Source organism: Nicotiana tomentosiformis, chromosome 8, assembly GCF_000390325.3.
Source record: "Nicotiana tomentosiformis chromosome 8, ASM39032v3, whole genome shotgun sequence".
NCBI lineage: Eukaryota > Viridiplantae > Streptophyta > Magnoliopsida > Solanales > Solanaceae > Nicotiana > Nicotiana tomentosiformis.
The window spans coordinates 93724023-93745385 of NC_090819.1; the positions used below are offsets into that span (position 1 = coordinate 93724023).

Below are 21363 nucleotides of genomic sequence, written 5' to 3' on the forward strand. Positions count from 1 at the left end.
TAAATATATGAAATAAAACCGATTATGTTGGCAATTTAATATTTCACAAAAAGAACTTAGTGAGGTTAATAAATCGAATAATTCATTTAAAATATCTTATTTAGTAATTAAATCAAACTATATCATTTTAAAATTGTTGTTAACACGGTCTTCTTTCTTTTCTTTTGATGGTAGAAGTATTAATTCATTATTTTCATTAAGCTTTAAAAAAAGATAATGACCCATTTTGGTTTTACGTTTGATCAGCAGTGACTGAGCCAGAAATTTTACTGATGACTATCAAATATTAAAAAAAAAATATGTAAAGAAAATAAGGAGAATCAATATATAGTATATATGCATAAAAAAGTTTGACCTAGCTAATAGTGTAATTTTATGGCAAAAGAGTATCAATTCCTTAACATAAGGTAGCTCCGTCCATCTTGACTAGTCAACTATAGCCATAATAATAATAATTCTTTTTTCAAGTTATATGCGAATAGTTTAGTTTTAGACAGCCGGATGATGATGAAAAAGTTACAACTATGTGAACCATAATATCACGATTACGAATAATAAGAGATTGAAATATATGCAAGTACTTGTTGTTTTTCTTTATTAATGTATTTTAATTAAATTTTGTATTACTGAACGACATACATGAATAACTATAGAAAAATATCCTCTTTACAAATATCCGTTTAAATTACTGTACAGATATTTAGACACTATTCTGGACTTTAACAGTCTTATTGAAATAAGGGTAAAGGTATTTTTTGTTAATAAAGATATTGAAATTATATTAAAATTGAAAGTGTAAGAGTTATCTAAAAAAAAATGAATTTTCTTGTTGTGTTTCTTCTTCTAGATAGAAGCTAATCCAAAAGCAGAAAAATTTGGTCAAATAAACTACTTATAAAATTTAATTAAAATATTAAAATATAATAAAAGTTTCTAAATATTCTTAAAAAAAATTCCTGAAACAGACCCAAAAAAAGGAAAGAGTTTATATGGGAGGAGGAGTTTATATGGACCTTATAATTGTTGTCTTACTTCCCCTTTTGTTGTTTGGTGTCTACCTTCTCCAAATCCTACCACAATTTGGTGTAGGAATGGCAGTTACTACTATAAATATTTGTTTATTCTGTGGCATTGTGGATTTTAAATTTGTCGGAGAATTCCATCAAAGTAATATGGAGGATACAAGAGACCGAATTTCCCAACTGCCAGAGCCAATTTTGCATCACATCTTGTCTTTCCTTCTTGTTAAAGATGCTGTACGAATGTCTACACTGTCCAAGATTTGGACCAGTGCATTGAATTCACTCTCCTACTTAGATTTTGGTGAAGATTTTTTCTATGGGCCACAAGACATGCGAAATCTCTTGAAAGCTGTGACCCAAATTCTAGTAATTCGGCTAAAGCACAAGATTTCTGTGGAAAAGTTTTGGCTACGATTACCCTATTTGCGTAGGAGGTTTTATTATGTTCACAGGTGGATTAAATTACTCGTAGCTTGTAATGTCAAAGAGTTTGATCTAAGTGTAGGCAGACGTATTTATGAAGGAAAACAGTTACACAATAAGTTGCCTGAGGTAATCTTTGATGCCAAAGCACTAAATGTGCTTAATTTGGTTGGATTTAAGATTGAATTACCCTCTCATGGTACTATAAACTTATCATCTTTGCGAGAATTACACCTCCGTGATGTAATTTTGGACGAGAAATTTATTCAGGCTCTATGCGTAAGCTGCCACAATTTAGAATTTTTGTATTTGGCGTGGTTTAAGGGACTTGCTAGTTTTCAAGTTGGTGAAAAGAATTTACCTAAACTAAAGAAAATAAAGCTGGAAAATTGCCCTTCTGAATTCCAGATGGTTGATATTGCAGCAATTAGTCTTGAAGACCTTACTATAAAAAGTTATTGGGACCTAAAGTTTGTTAAAATAACTGCTTGCAAAGCTCTCAAGAGTTTGTTCCTCAATGGTGTGGCCGTGACCGATAAATGGTTAGAGAAACTCTTTTTCAGCCTACAAAATCTTGAAAAGTTTTACTTATCCTGTTGCAATACATTGACCACAATGAAGATCTCAAGTATATGGCTCAAACAGCTCATAGTATTTGGTTGTTCTAATCTGGTTGATGCTCAAGTATATACTCCTAATTTGATACTATTCGCATTTGGTTGTTGTTCATTGCCAACGTTGAAACTAAAAGCTTCACGTTCATTAAAAGCCAATATCTCCTTTGACTCATTAGAAACCCCTGATAGTGATTGGTACAACTCTAAGCTCACAAATTTTCTTGGTAGCTTCAATCATTCCTTATCTATTAAATTATCAAGCAAAAAGGATGAGGTATGTCCCGCAAATTCTCTAGCTACATTGCTTCAACAAGATAGTCGTGTTATTGATTTCTCATAATTTGTTTTCTTTTTTCGGCTGTTACAGAGGATAGTTATACCACAAGATATGAGAGTAAACTTGCTTCCTCCACTTTATGCTACTAATAATTTGCACGTAGATATTGAGAAACGATGGAAGCATTCAGTTGTAGAGGTTGTTGATAGTTTGCTTTGGATTTCTCCTCAACTGGACACCATATCTTTTAACGAGGCTGAGTCTTAAAGACCCTGAAGGTAATTTGTTCTGACTTTGTAAAAGAACCAAATTTGCTAAGTTGTTACTAAGGTTTTGTTGCTACTTTGTGTTTTCTTTTTATGTAATATGTAATTACGTTTTCTTACTGATTTTCCCGGTTTTACAGTTTATACACGAAGATGCATCAAATGAAGATGAGAAGTCTTGTTGTGCATCGCTACCTTGGAAATGTTGGAGGCATAAGTTAAAGCAAGTCAAGATGCAAAACTTTTCATGTATGGAGCAACAAGAGTTGAGAGACTATTTTTTCACAAATGCACATATCTCAGAGATAATTGACGTTCCCTCAGAATGAGTCGAGTCCAAGATTTTATTTCAATACATGTACCTTAGATAGAAGCTTCCATGGGTTCTTCAGTGGGTATCTTTTCAAACTAATTTTATATCTAAGGACAAAACTCTATACCTCATAACATGAATAGTCGTTCACTTCATTCGGCAGCTCTCTCAGACTTTTTCACATTTAAAAATGTATTCTACATTCTTCTCTGTAGTTTCACTCAGAGCAAGCCAGTCTTTATTCTGCACTATTACTACCATTTTATGTTTTTCTTTGCTGTAAGTGGAACTACTCCTTGTTCTTGCACTGTATCTATTTAAGAAGATGGATTGTGTGTAGGACCTAATTACATCTTTCAGCATTGATTGTGTGTCAAGGCTACTTGGAATTTATATTGATCCTTTGAGATGGCTGATTATAATCTGATTCTTTTCTATCGACACATTAGGATCATTTGCTGTTTGAACTTTATGTATTAGTGAAAAATAGACTCCCCACGCGGGTCTATTAAATGGCGACACATGTCAGTAAAGTTATGAGAAAAATGAAGAATGAAATGTAAAGATGATATGTGAAACACCCTTGGGACCGAGCATACTCGTACCGTGCCTATTAGTCTTGGAACTGACAATCATAAAATAGCTCTGGATCAGTTATGGGAGAATAGCTCATAATTACAAATGAGTAAAGAATCAATTAATCCTGGATTACATGGGATTTACCATCATTATGCCAACAGTTACAAATCAGTTATGTAATGTATAATAAATGTAATAAATGATTGAAACGGTCAAAACAAGGCAAACAATTACGAGATTGACTCAACAGTACGAGATTAACTCAACAGGCACGAGATTGACTCAACAGGCACGTGATTGATTCCTCAATTACGGAATTAACTCATCAGTTACGGAATTCCAACATTTACACTGTTGTTATAAGTCTTCCAAAAATAACGGATGGATTGAGTAAATGCTCATAATGGACCCATAATTCAAGGAGAATGGTTACTTAGATCTAGCCCTATAAATAGACATACTTTTATCTCCATCGGGGGAATCTAATTTTTCTTCACAATTATATACATTGTAATTCATAGCATCTTGCTCCCAAGTTAGCCATAGTTCGGCCCTTCAAGCACTGTTTGGCTCATCATCCTATCAAGGATCATTCAATAAGAATTGTTTCTTTCTGCTTTATATTTATTATATTATCTATTGATGTGCGGCTATAATTCCATATTTTAGTACATTATTTACCTTACACATTAGGTGATTTAATGCTAAACTATACTTTATTTGCGCGTAATGGAGTCTATTTTATGTGTAGGTACATTGGAGAAGAAATTAGAGAAAAAGAAATATTTAAAGTATAAAGTGTGTTCGAAAACAGTTGGAAAAAAGAAAGAAAGAAAGAAAGAAGTGAGGAGCGGAAAAATGAGGAAGCTGGCAAAGCAAGCTATTGAGGTCGCATTAGAGCTGGCGAGGCGAGCCTCTGAGCTCGCGTGGGAGCAGGAGACGCGAGGGGTAGGGTGAGGTTGAGCTCGCGTGGAGGCAGGCGCCGCACAGTCTGAGGCGAGATTCATCTCGCGTTTACCTCACGAGGCACGGTCTGAGGCGAGCCTGATCTAGATTTTGAAGGCTTATTTCATCTCCTTGTTAGACTTGGACTGGGGTTATGTCATTTAGGTCTTTTCCTACACATATAAATAGGCATTAGACACCGCTTTTGGAAGAGTTTTGCGACCGGAGGCAAGAATAGCTCGTGGAACACCTGTTGGGGGATAGAACCATCGATTTCTATATTCCTTCATCTTTACTTTGTAATTTATTTATGCAAAATACTTGGATATTGTTACTATGAGTATAAGTAGCTAAATTTCTAATCTAGGGTTTTGATGGAACCTATTGGAGGATGATTTTCATGTTACATTAATATAGATTTGCCGTAGCTTTTTCTCTATTTGTTTAACTACGTTTATATTGTGGTTGGTTGAAGAGCTCTCAATCGACTGTGCCTATTTAGTGTGTATTACTCGGAAGAGAGTGCATATTTAGGTAGTTGTTGAACAATATCACTCCTAACGTATACGGGGGATCAATACAGAGGGTTTAAATATGGGATTAGGAATAACGAAACCTTGGTACGATCCGAGTAAGCCATAACTTAGTGCCAGCTAATGTAATTTGGAAGAATATGTCTAGTAAATTGTGGTAGTTACTCGGGATCGAATTACGACACTCAGAGAGCTCATGATCGGTAGAGAAAACTTAGGCAAATTTATAGGAAACACAGCGGAAAGGATTCCGACAATAGGAAAAATCAGAATCTTAAACCATTCCAATCCTTGTCTACAACTTGTTCGTAGTTAGTTATTAATTACTGCATTTTTATTACGTGATATTTAGTTAGTAAATATCCAATTTGTTATTTAAATATTTTTGAATATTGATTGCGTGAATTTGTGCGAGTCTAGTAGCTGTGCTTAATAGGTTAATTCCCTGTGAGATTCGGCTCCGGACTTGTTAACCGGAATATATTTGCAACGACCGCTTAGTCCTTTTTATAAGGCATAGTTGGGCATGATCAAATTTTGGCGTCGTTGCCGGGAATTAACGATGTTATTAGTTGCAACTAAAAGAAGTGCTAGAATTATTAGTGTAGTCTATTTTCTTCATTTTAAACTAAATACATTGAAATTTTAACGTTTGTAGTCTTGGATGTTAGAGGTGCATGCCTAGAAACTCCTCAAGAACTGGTGAATTGTTCGAAGCATTATCAGATCCTGAGAAAGTTTTCAAGGCACTGAATCGTGCAAACAAGAAGGGCAAACAGAAACAGAACCCAATAGAACAAATCGAACCAAACATGGATGACGTAATAGAAAACCCAAATAATAGAAATAATGCGAATAACCCGAACAATCAGGGTGTGGTGCCTCTTGTGCTAGAAGCAGCCTTGTATGATTGGGCACAACCCACCGCCGAAAATCTGGCAACCGTAATTGCAGTCCCTCAGATACAAGCAGAATTATTTCAAATCACAAACAACATGTTACATCTGTTGCAGAACAAGTGACTGTTCTCAGAGTCTTACATTTAAGATCCTCAGCAGCATCTAAAAAATTTCTTGTCGATATGTGTCACGCAAAAGCAACCTAATGTGACACCGGAAGCAATAAAGCTGCTAATGTTTCCATTCTAGGTGACGGGAGAGGCTCCTAATTCACTCCCCATAAACTCCATCACTACTTGGGAGGAATTAGTCAAGCAATTTTTGAACAAGTTCTACCCACCAATAAGACTGCCAAACAAATTGATGAGATATTGTGCTTCACGCAGAGACCAACAGAAACATTACAAGAAATGTGGGAGAGGTTCAAGGGTATGCTGGTTAAGTGTCCACATCATGGTATTCCAGATCAGCTATTGGGATAGAGGTTCTACATGGGATTGGCAAACAACTTAAAGGCCAATGTTGATGCTTTAGCAAGTGGAGCATTTTTGAGCAAATCATTCAGAGAATGCAAGATCCTACTTGATAAAATGACTCAAAACTCAAGATGGATGACAAGAAACTTTACAATCACTCCTATCGTTCACTCTGTGGCTTTAGACCCCAACAACTCCATAGCCGAAAATATGGCCACTCTGATGACGCAAATGAGTATCCTCAACAAAAAGATCGATGAATCAGGCCAGAAACAGTAAGTACACATAGTTGATGCGACTAATGGGGGCTTATGTACGCCATGCATTAACCAACCATAGGTATGCTCTTGGAGTGCGAAAAGTGACAACCAGCACTATCAGGAAGCTATGAACTATGTGGACAACTATTGAGGACAGAGGCAAGGTGGTCAGAATTGGGGGCAACAGAATCAACAATATAGACCAGCACAACAACAATACAATAATAGCAGCAATCCTGGAGCTATGCGACCACAAGGTTAAGTTGTGCTTTACCAAAGGCAACAAGGATACAACCAGCAAAATCAGCAACTAGCGTATCAACAGCCTCAACAACAACAGATAGTAAGACAAGATAATGGGTTGTTTGAAATTAAAGGAATGTTGCAACAACCGATTGGGGCCAATGGAAAAATGCAAGAGAGAGTGGACGCACATGACTCAACGATAAAAGGCATTGAGATTCAATTAGGGTAGATATCAATGGCTCTGAATAATCGCCCCAAGGGACGTTACCTGCAGACACACATGTCAATCCAAAAGAGCAGAGCCCGAAGCAGCTTATGGCGGTGAGTCTAAGAAATGGTAGAGATCTAGATCTAGAGCAAGAAATTGCTCGCGAAAGCCGGCCAACTGAAACTCTTGTGCCAGTACCCATTGAGGTAGATGATCCAACAGGGTTGACTGAGGTAATGATACAACATGCATAAGAGGACGCAAGCAAAGAAAAAGAGGTTGTGAATGAGACTGAGGTGGTGCAAGAAAAGGCAGTAGAAGCAGTGCCCGAGCAGGATCAAACTCAAATCACAGGAAGGAAGTGACCTCCAGCACCATTCCCACAGATATTGGCCAAATATCAGAAGGATGAGCAGTATAAGAAATTCATGGAGATGTTAAAACAAATCCAGGTGAACATTCCACTGATTGATGCCTTAAGGGAGATGCCTCCGTATGCCAAAATGATGAAGGATTTGATGTCTCGCAAGTTCGACTTTCAAGACTTGGCCATTGTTACACTAACCCGGACCTGTAGTGCTATCGTGGCGAGACCCATAGCTGAGAAGTTGTCAGACCCGGGGAATTTCACGTGATTCATGATAGAGAGGTAATGTCGTTGACCTCCATGTTAGAGTAAGTAAGTGAATTATGAATAATGCATGGTATTTGTGAGTCAAATCTTGAGGTGAGGATGTTACACCTTTGTGCTTAGTATATTTTAAAGATTCTTGGTGTGACGAGTTAAGGGAATTGCTTAAAAAGGTCATGTTTATAAGTGTAGTTTGATTGCTCGAGGACGAGCAACGTTGAAGTATGGGGTATTGATGTGCGGCTATAATTCCATATTTTAGTGATTATTTACCTTACATTTTAGGTGCTTTAATGCTAGACTATACTTTATTTATGCGTAATGGAGTTTATTTTATGTGTAGGTACAATAGAGATAAAATTAGAGCAAAAGGAATATTTAAAGTATAAAGCGTGCTCGAAAACAGTTGGAAGGAAGAAAGAAAGAAGTGAGCAGCGGAAAAATGAGGAAGCTGGCGAAGCAAGCTATTGAGCTCGCGTTAGAGCTGGCGAGGTGAGCCTCTGAGCTCCCGTGGGAGCAGGCGACGCGAGGGGTAAGGCGAGGTTGAGCTCACGTGGAGGCAGGCACCGCACAATCTGAGGCGAGATTCATCTCGCGTTTACCTCACGAGGCACGGTCTGAGGCGAGCCTAATCCGGATTTTGAAGGCTTATTTCATTTCCTTGTTAGACTTGGACGGGGTTATGTCATTTAGATCTTTTCCTACACATATAAATAGGCATTAAACACTACTTTTGGAAGAGTTTTGCGACCGGAGGCAAGAATAGCTCGTGGAACACCTGTTGGGGGATAAAACCATCAATTTCTGCATTCTTTCATCTTTACTTTGTAATTTATTTATGCAAAATACTTGGGATATTGTTACTATGAGTATGGGTAGCTAAACTTCTAATCTAGGGTTTTGATGGAACCTATTGGAGGATGATTTTTCTTTTACGTTAATATAGATTTGTCGTAACTTTTTCTCTATTTGTTCAACTACGTTTATATTGTGGTTGGTTGAAGAGCTCTTAATCGGCTGTGCCTATTTACTGCGTATTACTCGGAAGAGAGTGCATATTTAGGTTGTTGTTGAACAACATCACTCCTAACATATATGAGGGATCAATACGGAGGATTTAAAGGTGGGATTAGGAATAACGAAATCTTGGTGCGATCCGAGTGAGCCGTAAATTAGTGCCAGCTAGCGTAATTCGGAAGAATATATCTAGTAAATTGTGGCAGTTACTTGGGGGACAATTACAACACTCAGAGAGCTCATGATCGGTAGAGAAAACGTAGGCAAATTTATAGGAAACGTAGCGGAAAAGATTCTTACAATAGGGAAAATCAGAACCTAAGACCATTCCAATTCTCGTCTACAACTTGTTTGTAGTTAGTTATTAATTACTGCATTTTCATTACGTGATATTTAGTTAGTAAACATCCAATTTGTTATTTAAATATTTCTGAATATTGATTGCATGAGTTTGTGCGAGTCTAGTAGTTGTGTTTAATAGGTTAATTCCCTGTGGGATTCGACTCAGGACTTGTCAACCGGAATATATTTGCAACGACCGCTTAGTCCTTTTTATAAGGCATAGTTGGGCGTGATAATCTATCATTAAATTTATTTTTCACTTCTCTATCATATTGTATTAACGAAAATTTATATCTTTCGAATCGAATCGGTTGCTTGTGGCCCGTCATATAAAATTTATTACTTTGACCTTGAAAATTATTTTTGGGTTAAACAGTTTGGTTCCGTTACTGGGAACTCGAGCAAATTTTCTATTCATCCAAAGATATTAACAATTATTTTTAACTAGTGTTTAGAGTACGCGCGTTGTGCGTGTATTTTATATCAATAAATATAAATTTTATAAAAATTACATAGACATTATTTACAAAAGTGTCTGAATTATTAAATGAAAATTTAAAAAATCCAAATTCCTGAAAAAATGATGAACAATAATCACATTTATCTAACTCAATAAAAGAACATCTATGCTCTACAAAATACCTTATTATTTGGACTTTCGTTAGGAACAGATTTATCATGATAAAGAGATTATACATACTAATAAATATCGTTACTTTCATAGGTCAATAATGATGGGTATATCAATTAGCCATATATCCCTAATTTGATATTTATTTACGATTAATGCAATATCTATCCGCCGGATAGATTATCGACACTGTGAAAAATTATGAAACTCTATGACATCACTTTGGAAAGTATTTTATTAACATTTTTTAAAAAGAATAGTTTGAAAAAGCTAACATTTTTAACATTATTCACCTTAAATCTTTAAAAATTTAGTTAATTTGAAAATAATTGTGAGCTCATGAGTTTTGTTTTAAGTTTTCATCTCTACGTATCTTGAAGTGGAAGACTTTTAATGTCACCTTAATTAGTGATATTCCAGGTGAAATAACAATTCCTTATCTATTTTTGTGAAAATTAACTTAATCAACTTATATAAGTAATCTTATTGGGATCACATTCCTAAATATTAGGAGTTCTTATATAGTTCAAATAAGAAAAAAATTTAATAATCAAAATTTTATTTAATTTTAACGCCCTAAATATTTAAAATATTAATTAAACATTAATTTTATCCGATATAAAGTTTATTTTATATGATAAAAGGTCGACCAGTTTTGCGTTTAAGTTTCGTACTTTTATAATAGTCTCGATTTATTGAAGAAGACAAATTAAGTGAAATGTTATTTTCCTATATATTTAGTAGTTTTTAATTTTTATTTACCACGTAATTACTATAAAATTAATATACTTTGTTGCAAATACTAAGTGAAGTTAAAAAAATTCTTCTAAAACTTACTCATTGATGTTAAAAAACTATTTTGTTCATCATGATAAAGTACCGTCATTTTCTAATTGCCATACAGAAATTACTTCAAAAGAATGGCTACAAATTTTGTACTAATGATCCAAATAATTAACTTCTTAATTACTTATTTAAGGTAAAATTTTAATCGATTTTAAATTCCTACATTTTAGGTACCTAGTTTAAATAAGTAAAGATTTAATAACCAAAATTTAATGAATTTTTAGGTCCTAAATATTAGGACAATCAAATGACTAATTTGTCTAATGTAATTTGTCTTAACGTACTCGCGATGCACGTGTATTCTATCTCAATGAGTACTAATTTATTTAAAATTTGTGTTTAAATAATAAAATAAAAGTATAAATTCATGAAGGTGATCATATATGTTAATCTTGTATAATAACTCAATAAATAAAGAAGGTCTCATAAAAATCCTCAATCATAAGTCAATAATTCAACTTAAAATTTATTTCAGTTTAATAATATTATAACTTTAATTTTACAAGTTATCATGTTTTTTTTTCCAGTCTCAGCAAGAACAAGTTCTTAAAAACTTAAATAGTGCTAAAGTATAGAACTTAAAATATATAATTAGGCAACTAGTAATCTACAACTTTCATATGATCAAAAAATCAAATTAAATAGCATTTAAAATAAATAAAAAAAATTAAAAGATACTAAAGCAAGCTTGTGAGAGAATTTATAATTGAAAGAAAACTCATCCATGGCATATTTACTCCAGAGAATGACTTAAAATTAAAACTAAAAAAAGGCAGCCCGGTGCATAAGGTATTCCGCTTAATTTAAGCGCATGATCTATATAAAGTAAAATTTTAATATTTTAAAGTTTTAAATATTAGGACTTTCAGTCCAAATAAGAAAAAAACAATAAATAAGAGTTTTATTAATTTTAAAATTTTAAAAATTCTAAATATAATTAAATAACTTATAAATGAAGTATTTAATATAATATTTAACATTAATTTGGAGGGACTTCAAATTTTCTTTTTTGTTTATAAAGATCAAGTTTGAAATGGAAAAAAACGTTAGTTTTAATATTTAGTCTTTTGTTGTAGGTATTTTATTAAATATCTAGAATACAAATATAATAGTCACATTATCTCTTATTAATAAAAGGGACGAGGAAACAAACATGGTAAAAGTATGTTTGTGGTTTTTTCTTTCTTTTAATGATTTTTTAAGGTAAAAATTCAGTGATTGATTTTGAAGTCCTATAAATTAGGATTCATACCTATTTTAAATAAGGAAGTATTTAATATACAAAATATAATTAATTTTGAAGCCCTAAATTTTAGGCAAATAACTTAAATTACTATTTTATCCAATATATAATATATTTTTAAATGGTAAAAAAGGTCGAACGACATTTCGCTAAAGACGCTTTTAATATAGTAGATAGATATTCGCTTGTTTTCCGTTTAAACCTTCATCATAGCCAAAATTTGTCAATCAACATAGTTGAGTGCAACCAAGTTGGAAATGGCTTTACCATAAAAAATGAAAAGGGAATAATAGCCATGATAATGATAAGTAAGCAACAAACAGATAAAAATATAGAATGTACATCGGTATATTGGTACCGCAAATATTAGTACCGGAACTGATTAAAATAAATTTGCGCCAAACAGTACCGAAACATGAGGTTCAGATACATCAGGTAATTTTAATATGCAAAATTTAGTTCTAAAACTTAACAGAAACAGATCAAGGAATAGAACGAGCAGATAGAACACCTACGGGAATATCCAACTATCCCACGAGAATGATATGCATAACCGTTACAACACCGGGTTTCAAATAAAGGAAGGCACGCAGGTTCAATCGAAAGTTAAAATAGAAGATCAAACAGAGATGATTCTTGGGTGATCCGAATCTACACGCAGAAATCCAAAAAAAAAAGTCCGAGCAAAGAGATACGGGATTTTCTTCACGGGCTGAAAAATATCCGGAACTTCCCGAACAGGTAAGGAATTACTTTGCTAAATTGCAAAATTTCACAGGAGAAAAAGAAAGGTTAGGAAAAACATGGGTAAAATATCCAGGGGATTGCTTACAAAGATACCGCACCTGACAACTGGAAAAGAAAAGATAGGTGCAGGATGAATAATTAAAGATTACGAGGAAGAAGGTTCATTAATAACCATAGAAAATTAGACAAATATTTTCGGAAACAATCATTGAACTGAAGGAATCAGAAGCCACAAGGTCAAATGCTAAAGAACTAGAAACTATTATTGACTTCCCAAATAGGAAGGTTTACGTTGGTCGAGACTCGATACCGAATTTAAAGGTAAGTTAATTAAACTTTTACGTGATAACGCAAATTACTTTGCTTGCCTCCATGCTAACATAACAGGTATACCACCGGAGATAATCGTTTATATGCTCAGTATTGACCCCGCGGTATAATCCGATCAAGCAAAAGAAGAAACTGGAGTCAAATAATAAAAGATAAAGTTACAAAATTTCGAAAGGTCGGTTTAGTTCGAAAAGTTGAATCATTTGGACTCGCTAACTAATATCAACCCATCATTACTTTCAAAATTCTGAGGAGAAAGATGATTGCTGGTATACCAAATTGTCTCGGATGTCTCGGTAAATACAATCTTAATTCAAGAAGATAAAGGTACACATTCTCCTATCTATTATAAAATGCTCTTAGACATGGAAACTACATATCTAAATTTTGAGAAGCTGGCATTAATTGCAGCTGCCCTAAATCTAAGGCTTTATTTTCAATATCATTCAATTCCCATAGTCACTATATTTTTATTACGCAATATTTTGCATAAACGTGAACTGTCAGGAAGGCTAGCTAAATGAGTAGTCGAACTTAGGGAATATGATATTATTTATTAGTCATGTACGGCTATAAAATCACAAGTTTAGCAGATTTCATGATTAATCTTAGCTTGAACATATTACCCGAAGCTGAAAAGAAAGTATATATTATTTTTGGGATAATTCTCGGGATCTGGACCTTCTACACAATTAGGTCCACAAGTATTAAAAGTTCCGGGTCAGGGACAATGCTTAATGCCTATGAGGGAAAGTAGTTAGATAATTCACAAAAGTTATTTTATTACTAACAACAAAAATGAGTATTAAGCATACGCTACAGGGCTTGAGTTAGCTAGGGGACTCAGAGCAAAAATATTGATTTAACGATTAATCAAATCCAAAAAAACTATGCAGCTCAAGAAAATCGAGTCGGATGTGATAGTCTCCGATCTACTGTTGATATCACTGAATCCAGATGCAACTCCGGGTTCTTATTGAGAAATATCATTTCCGGATCAAATAGTCTCGGGATCGAGTCATCCCTTTGGGCGATCCCCGATCTATCATCAATTAGAATGAAAATGAGGTAAGCTCGACTTATTTAATTTTGGCATAATAAATTAATTGATTACTTGCAAAATAGGACTTTACCCACAGACAAGCACTCTCTCAACAACTCTTAATGCGTCTCATCCCGTACTGACGTATTGAAGGAGCATTATATTTGAGAATATTCAAGGGTCCCAAAGCTAAAATGCCATATGAACCAGACAAATAAAATATATAATGCAAGAAATTTATAAAGAAAGCAGTAAAAATTACTCCGATAATAAGGCTTTAAATCGAAAACTTATCAAAGCCAGTATGAATAGCTCAAATCAAGATATGTCATGATCCTCGACAATATTTTGGAACCTCTGTAGTTCCCGTCCAGAGTAAAAAATATTATATAAAAAGAGTTCTGGTACCGTCCCTATGTTGGAACTGGACCATTTGAAAGTCCATCAACATTGAAACTAGCTATCCTATTAGGTACTATTAAACTGGGGACTGTCCAATTATGATTCCAGTGTTTGAGTTCTCATACCTCAAAACTCGAACACTAGGGAGATTACTTAAATTTGAAGATTAGTCAATTTGACCTGATATTATAAGAAGTGATACAAGCAATTAATTTCCTTGGGAGATAGAATTCCTAAGAGTATTTCGATATTATTTACCACAATCTCAACTTAGTTAGTTGTCTTGCTCATATCAAACATAAAAACTTCAAACAATGTTGAATGAGTTCTTCAAAAATACATATACTACACATACACAAAAAGAATCGAGAACTCCATGTCAGAGTCAAGAATCCCACGATAAAAAATGAGAGTTTTATATCTAAGTCAAGATAAATGTATGCAAATATGCCACCAGAATAAAGTTCACTTTGAACAAACGAGTGACATATATTTTGTAATGACCCAACCTGTCATTTTAACTTTTAGAACCCCGTTCCCTAAAATAAAACTTTTCGTAGGTACTTGTAATAATTTATGACTTGCGGGGATGGTTGGTTCGGGATTTGGAAGTGTTTGGGGTGAAACCGGAATACTTGGTTCCTTAAGTTGGCCTTAAAGTGCTAAGTTTGACTTCGGTCAATATTTTAAGAAAACGACCCCGGAATAGAATTTATATGATTCCAACAGCTCCGTATGGTGATTTTGGACTTAGGAGCGTGTTTGAAATTTTATTTGGAAGTCCGTAGTTAAATTAGGCTTGAAATGGCTAAAAATAAGAATTTAAGTTGGAAGTTTGACTGATGAGTTGACTTTTTGATACTGGAGTCGGAATCCAGTTTCAAAAATTTTCATACCTCCGTTATGTCATTTATGACTTGTGTGTAAAATTTGAGGTCAATCGGAGTTGATTTGATAGGTTCCGACATCGAACCTAGAAGTTGAAAACTCTTAGTTTCATTAAGCTTGAATTGGGGTATGATTCATGGTTTTAGCATTGTTTGATGTGATTTAGAGGTTCGACTAAATTCGTATGATATTTTAGGACTTGTTGGTATATTTGGTTGAGGTCCCGAGGGCCTCGGGTGAGTTTCGGATGGTTAACGGATCAAAAGTTGGACTTAAAAAGCTGCTGGAATTTTCCCTTCTGCTGTATATTCTGGGATGTGATCGAGCCCCAGATATCGAGCCCACGATCGAGGCCTGAGTCGAAGCCAGGGACGAGGCTCAGTAACGAAGCCACGATCGAAGGTCCAGCTCGAGGGCTATGATCGAAGGCAAGGCTCGAGGGCCAGGATCAAGACCCAAGATCAAACTTGATCGAGGCCATGACCATGTCCCAGGCTCGAGGCATGATCGAGGCCATGACCAAGTCCCAAGCTCGAGGCCATGACCGAAGCCCAGGCTCGAGGCGTGATCGAGGCCATGACCAAGTCCCAAGCTCGAGGCCATGATCGAGGCCATGACCGACGCCCAGGCTCGAGGGCCACGATCGAAGCCACGATCGAGGCCCAATTCCGAAGGCTGCTTGGGCAGTTTATAAAAGAGGATATTCGTCCCATTTGCCATTTTTGACGAACTTGAGCTTGAGCAGAGGCGACTTTTGGCAGATTTTCAAGGGAAAAACATTGGGGTACGTAATTTTAACTCGGATTTGGTCTACATATACAATTATATCATTGTTTTCACCATAAATTAGTGTTTTGAGATTTAAATTTGGGAAATTTTTAGAAATCTCATAGAAACGAATTTTTGAGATTTCGATATTGATTCGGAGTCGGATTTGAGTGAAACTGGTATGGTTGGACTCGTAATTGAATGCGTTCTCGGATTTCATAACTTTTGCCGGATTCCGAGACGTGGGCCCCACGAACGAATTTTTAATTAATTTCGGGATTTTTATTAAAAATATAGTATTTTCTTATAGAATTGATTCCTATAATTTTTAGTGATTGTATCGAATTATTTTGGCTAGATTCGAGCCAGACAGAGTTGGATAATCGTGGAAAAGACCTTATAGTGGATTAAATTGGAGCAAGACGAGGTAAGTCTCTTGTCTAATCTTGTGAGGGGGAAACTACCTCATAGGTGATTAAAATTAAATAATTGTTGCTAATTGTGGGGGCTACGTACGCACAAGGTGACGAGAGTCCGTGCGTAGCTACTATTAATGCTAAAGTCCGGGTAGTTTAGGACTCAAAGCATGCATTACTTGTGTAAATAATATTCTTTGATTAATTAATATTAATTGATATATATGAATATATTGTGAATTGTTAGATAAAGATATTAAAGGATGAAAATCTCATAGGCTTGATTTTCTGTTTAAATCAATTAATTTTTAAAAGAAATTATTCTCCTCCCGAATTTATCTTATAATAAATATACTCTCCTTCCGAAGGCACATAAGAAAATGTCCTCCTTTCTTGTGGAGCAGGCCGAACGCCTCGGCAGGATAGATGCATCTATGGATCGCGCCGCACGTTCCTCGGCAGTGTACACGACACTCTGGATCGGGCCGTACGTCCTCGGCAGAAATCGTGCTTAATAATAATAATTACACGATATTTTAATAATTTATTTCAGCTTGTGAAGCTAATTAATAAATTGAAATTTTTTTGGAATTTAATGAATTATTATTCTTGCTTGTTAAGGAATTAATTGTTACTCCTGTAAATGAGATTTAATTGATAAATTGGAAATTATTTGAATTGAAGGAATTTAATTAATATATTGAGAATTGTTACATTTGAAGGAATTTGATTATTTCCGCTGATTAAATAAATTATTGTAAATTCTGTAAATCATGCTGATTTAAATATCCTAGTTTTATTTCAGTTATTATTGACCCATAGTGAGTGTCAAAGTCGGCCATCTCGTCTCTACCACTTCGAGATTAGGCTTGATACTTAGTGGGTACACGTTGTTTACGTACTCATACTACACTTGCTGCACTTTTGTGCAGGATCTGAGATAGGTACTAGTGGAGAACCTATCATCACATACCCACGTCATCCCGAAGCATAGTGGTGAGCTGCCTTTCTGAGCCGTTCTGCAGCTACCAGTGTCTCGTCTTATATTTACATTCTGTCTATTTCATTTCAGGCAGTATTTGGAGTTTTGTATAATTTACTAGTTGCCCATGCACTTGTGACACCAGGTCTTGATACATACACATTGGTAGAGTTTGGGTTTATATTTTCTTGGTTTTAAATTTTATCAATGTATGCTTAATTTATTAGATGGCTTGCCTAGCTGTAGTGTTGGGCGTCATCACGACCTACAGGTGAAATTGGGTCGTGACATATTCGGTCCAACAATGACCATTCAAGTTAAATATATAAGCCTTTCTTAATGGCTAATTATATTATTACTCAGATCAATTATCCCTTGTATATTAATGAAAATCTCAAATATTATTTCGGACATGTGTCCCTCTTTACTTGGAAGTATGTTCATATACTCCAATTTGGATTCAAAATCCAATCAGATTAAACGTCTCTTCAGGACAAATCTACTAAGATATATATTTATTTGGGATTAATATTCCCTTAGACTCAATGTCTTACCAGGAACAATACTCCCGTAAATCTTAATGGGGTCAATACTCTTGTAAATCCTACCAGGATTAATACTCCCTCCGACTAAAAGTCTACTCGGATCAATCGATCCTATTTTATGCCTGAATGAAAAGGACACGTCCTCTTCGTAGCATTTAAAATATTTAAAAGGCCCCTCTTTTATTTAAAAGTTAGACACCCAAAGGTGCAACTTTAAGACATCGCACATGTAATGATGCATCCAAATATATATTTTAAGTCTATAAGACTAAATATGAGCACTCAAATAAATTTTTAAAGTGCCAAAAAAAATTAGTACTCAGATAAATTCCCTAAAGTACTAAATGATGTCTAGACAAACGTGATTACAGTACTTAAATTTACCGTACTTATATCTTTCTCAGATTAGAGAACTCTCTTTATCACCCGCCATTATAATGGAAATATTATCTAGTTTGGAGACGAAACTTAGTAGGTTGAGGATTGGTTCGGGATTACTCTAACTATCCTCGGAAGCTCTTTCCTCCCCTTGTAAAATATTTTATTTGGAAGAAGTGCAAGGACACTCTCTAGAATCGGTATCCATAATACTCTTCTTCTAAAGTCAATCAATCAAATGGCTAACGACCGGATGTCCCGATCATAAAGTTAACCAGATGCATTAATTCCTAGACTTTATCCAATCTAGAAGTACAAATTTTCTGGTTATTAACATCTCCGGTCTCTAAGGCTGTGAGGATATAAAAATTTTGGGTACAACTAAAAATTTAAGAGTCAAAACTCAAAGATTAAAACCTCCAGATGTATGTTAAAAATCTGAGATCAAGCTTTCTATGGTAGTGATACTTTTTCAGCACCAACCAATCATTGCCGAAAGGAAAATAAGTGACGGAGTTGTCATTTGAATTCCTAAGTTCTGCACTCTTTTTTTCTTCGCCCGGTTTTTGTCCCTATTTGGTTTTTCCGACAGGGTTTTTAATGAGACAGCGGCAAGGGTAAAAAAGATAAAATCTTTCACTTTCCGGTCACATTACAGTGAGTAACTGAAAAGTGGGGAGACTATCTGTATTAGTGAAAAATAGACTCGCCACGCGAGTCTATTAATTGGCGACACATGTCAGCAAAGTTATGAGAAAAATGAAGAATGACATGTAAAGATGATATGTGAAACACCCTTGGGATCGAGCATACTCGTACCGTACCTGTTAGTCTTGGAACTGACCATCATAAAATAGCTCTGGATTAGTTATGGGAGAATAGCTCATAATTACAAATGAGTAAAGAATCAATTAATCCCGGATTACATGGGATTTACCATCATTATGCCATCAGTTATGTAACGTATAATAAATGCAATAAATGATTGTAACGGTCAGAACAAGGCAATCAATTACGAGATTGACTCAACAAGCACGAGATTGACTCAACATGTATGAGATTTACTCAACAGGCACGAGATTGACTCAACAAGTACGAGATTGACTCAACAGGCATGGGATTGACTCATCAGTTACGGAATTTCAGCATTTACACAGCTGTTACAAGTCTTCCAAAAGTAACAGATGGATTGAGTAAATGCTCATAATGGACCCATAATTCAAGGAGAATAGTTACTTAGATTTAGCCCTATAAATAGACATACTTTTATCTCCATCGGGGGAATCTAATATTTCTTCTCCACAATTCTATACATTGTAATTCATAGCATCTTGCTACCAAGTTAGCCATAGTTCGGCCCTTCAAGTTCTGTTTGGCTCATTATCCTATCAATGATCATTCAATAAGAATTATTTCTTCTCTACTTTATATTTATTATATTATCTATCATTGAATTTATTTTTTACTTCTCTATCATGTTGTATTAGCGAAAATTTATATCTTTCTGATCGAATCGGTTGCTTGTGGCCCGGCCCGTCATATAAATTTATTACTTTGACCTTGAAAATCATTTTTTGGGTTAAACACTTTCCACTCAAGATGTTAACTTTTTAGTATGTGTTCCTTCATCAAGATGGTTAATTAACAGTTTTCTGGTTATGCTCTATTACTCCTCTGTTTATCATTAACTAGTAAATTTTACCGCGCAAAGATAGCAATAAATTTTGAAATAATATTTTTATAAACTTAGGAGAGATAGAATAAATAACTATTTTCTTGTATATGCATATAATTTTTAATTCTTTTATATTGATTAAATAAAAAAGGTAATATTTTTACTGAAAGTAGAATATTTTACTGCATATTTCATCATCAAACCTCTTTTCTAAAATAAAATAAAAATAAAAAGAATTTTTAAGAAACTTTTTCACTTTTAAATATAGATATGTATTGTTTTCTTATTCAAATTGAAGAAACAAACAATGAAAACTAAAGAAACTAAAAACATAAAGAAAGCAAAAATATCAACTTATTATTGGTTATATACACTTGCATCTTCCAATTTCACAAAAATAAATGTCAAGTGAAGTACACATTCACATACTATTAAAAAAAAGAAATCCACAACTCACAAATATGTGCTACAGTGACTCAAGTCTTCAACAGAAGACAAATGAAGATAAGAACTCCATAGTAAGCAAAAAGTTACTACAATTTTCAGAGTAAACCCCGAACTCTCACGAAGGGCTCATTAACACGATTTTTTATATCAATGGCAACAAAGATTTTTAGCAAAAACATAACTCAGTTTATAGTATAATATCTTTCTGGATCATCCTTAACCTTAAGAAAACAAATAATAATAAATTAATAATAAAAAACAGTTTCCAGCAAGCTAAAATTCAGAAGTCATAAACGTGTTCCAATAAATCATTCTCGACAAAATAATTTTTTTTTCAACTGGACAACTATTCTAGGCTTGATTTACTTCTGTTTCCATAGAAAAATTACAAGCTAATATATGTCAAATTAGAAATTGGAATAGCTATGTATATATTGCACAGATGAGTAAAAATTATGTTAAAAATATCAATGTTATATAGTTTACCTTTCAAATGAAGATTTTTCACCAGAATGTGGATAAGCCCGTCTACGTACTCTCATTATTCAAAATATAATATTTTCTTTAAAAAAACACCTTCACCTAGACAAAACAAATTCACAATACTATTAATAAGATGACATGAGAAGTCAAACGATAAGGTAACAAAAATTGAGGAAGATAAAGAGTTTTAAATCAAGAAAATAAAATATGTTAAGAAGAAGTAAAAAATGTTAGAATTGGAAAGCCAAAAGATCAAATAGAATATCAAACGAATGACCAACTCCCCTTGTCTTGTTTGACTTATATATTGTCACGATCCATACTAATCCCTGTTGTGATGGCGCCTATCGTGGAACTAGGCAAGCCGACTCATTTCCAAAACAAACAGATATTTTCATTTCAAAGATAATTTCATTGCTATTTAACATAAAAACCTTCGTAAAAGAGTTCAAATCAAAACAAAAGTGCGGAAAAGAAAAGCCCGAT

The 21363-nt window shown here is 34.3% G+C and overlaps 1 protein-coding gene and 1 non-coding gene across 2 annotated transcripts; one reads left to right on the forward strand and one right to left on the reverse strand.

Annotated features, from left to right (window-relative positions):
* Positions 1 to 989: 989 nt before the first annotated feature.
* Positions 990 to 2402, forward strand: LOC138897841 (F-box/FBD/LRR-repeat protein At1g13570-like). The gene has a single exon (XM_070183859.1). It carries the CDS (start codon positions 990 to 992, stop codon positions 2400 to 2402), a length of 1413 nt encoding a protein of 470 aa, XP_070039960.1.
* Positions 2403 to 6227: 3825 nt separating this feature from the next.
* Positions 6228 to 6334, reverse strand: LOC117273258 (small nucleolar RNA R71). Its single transcript, XR_004503257.1, has one exon. It is a non-coding gene; the product is annotated as a small nucleolar RNA R71 (small nucleolar RNA).
* Between the last annotated feature and the right edge of the window lie 15029 nt (positions 6335 to 21363).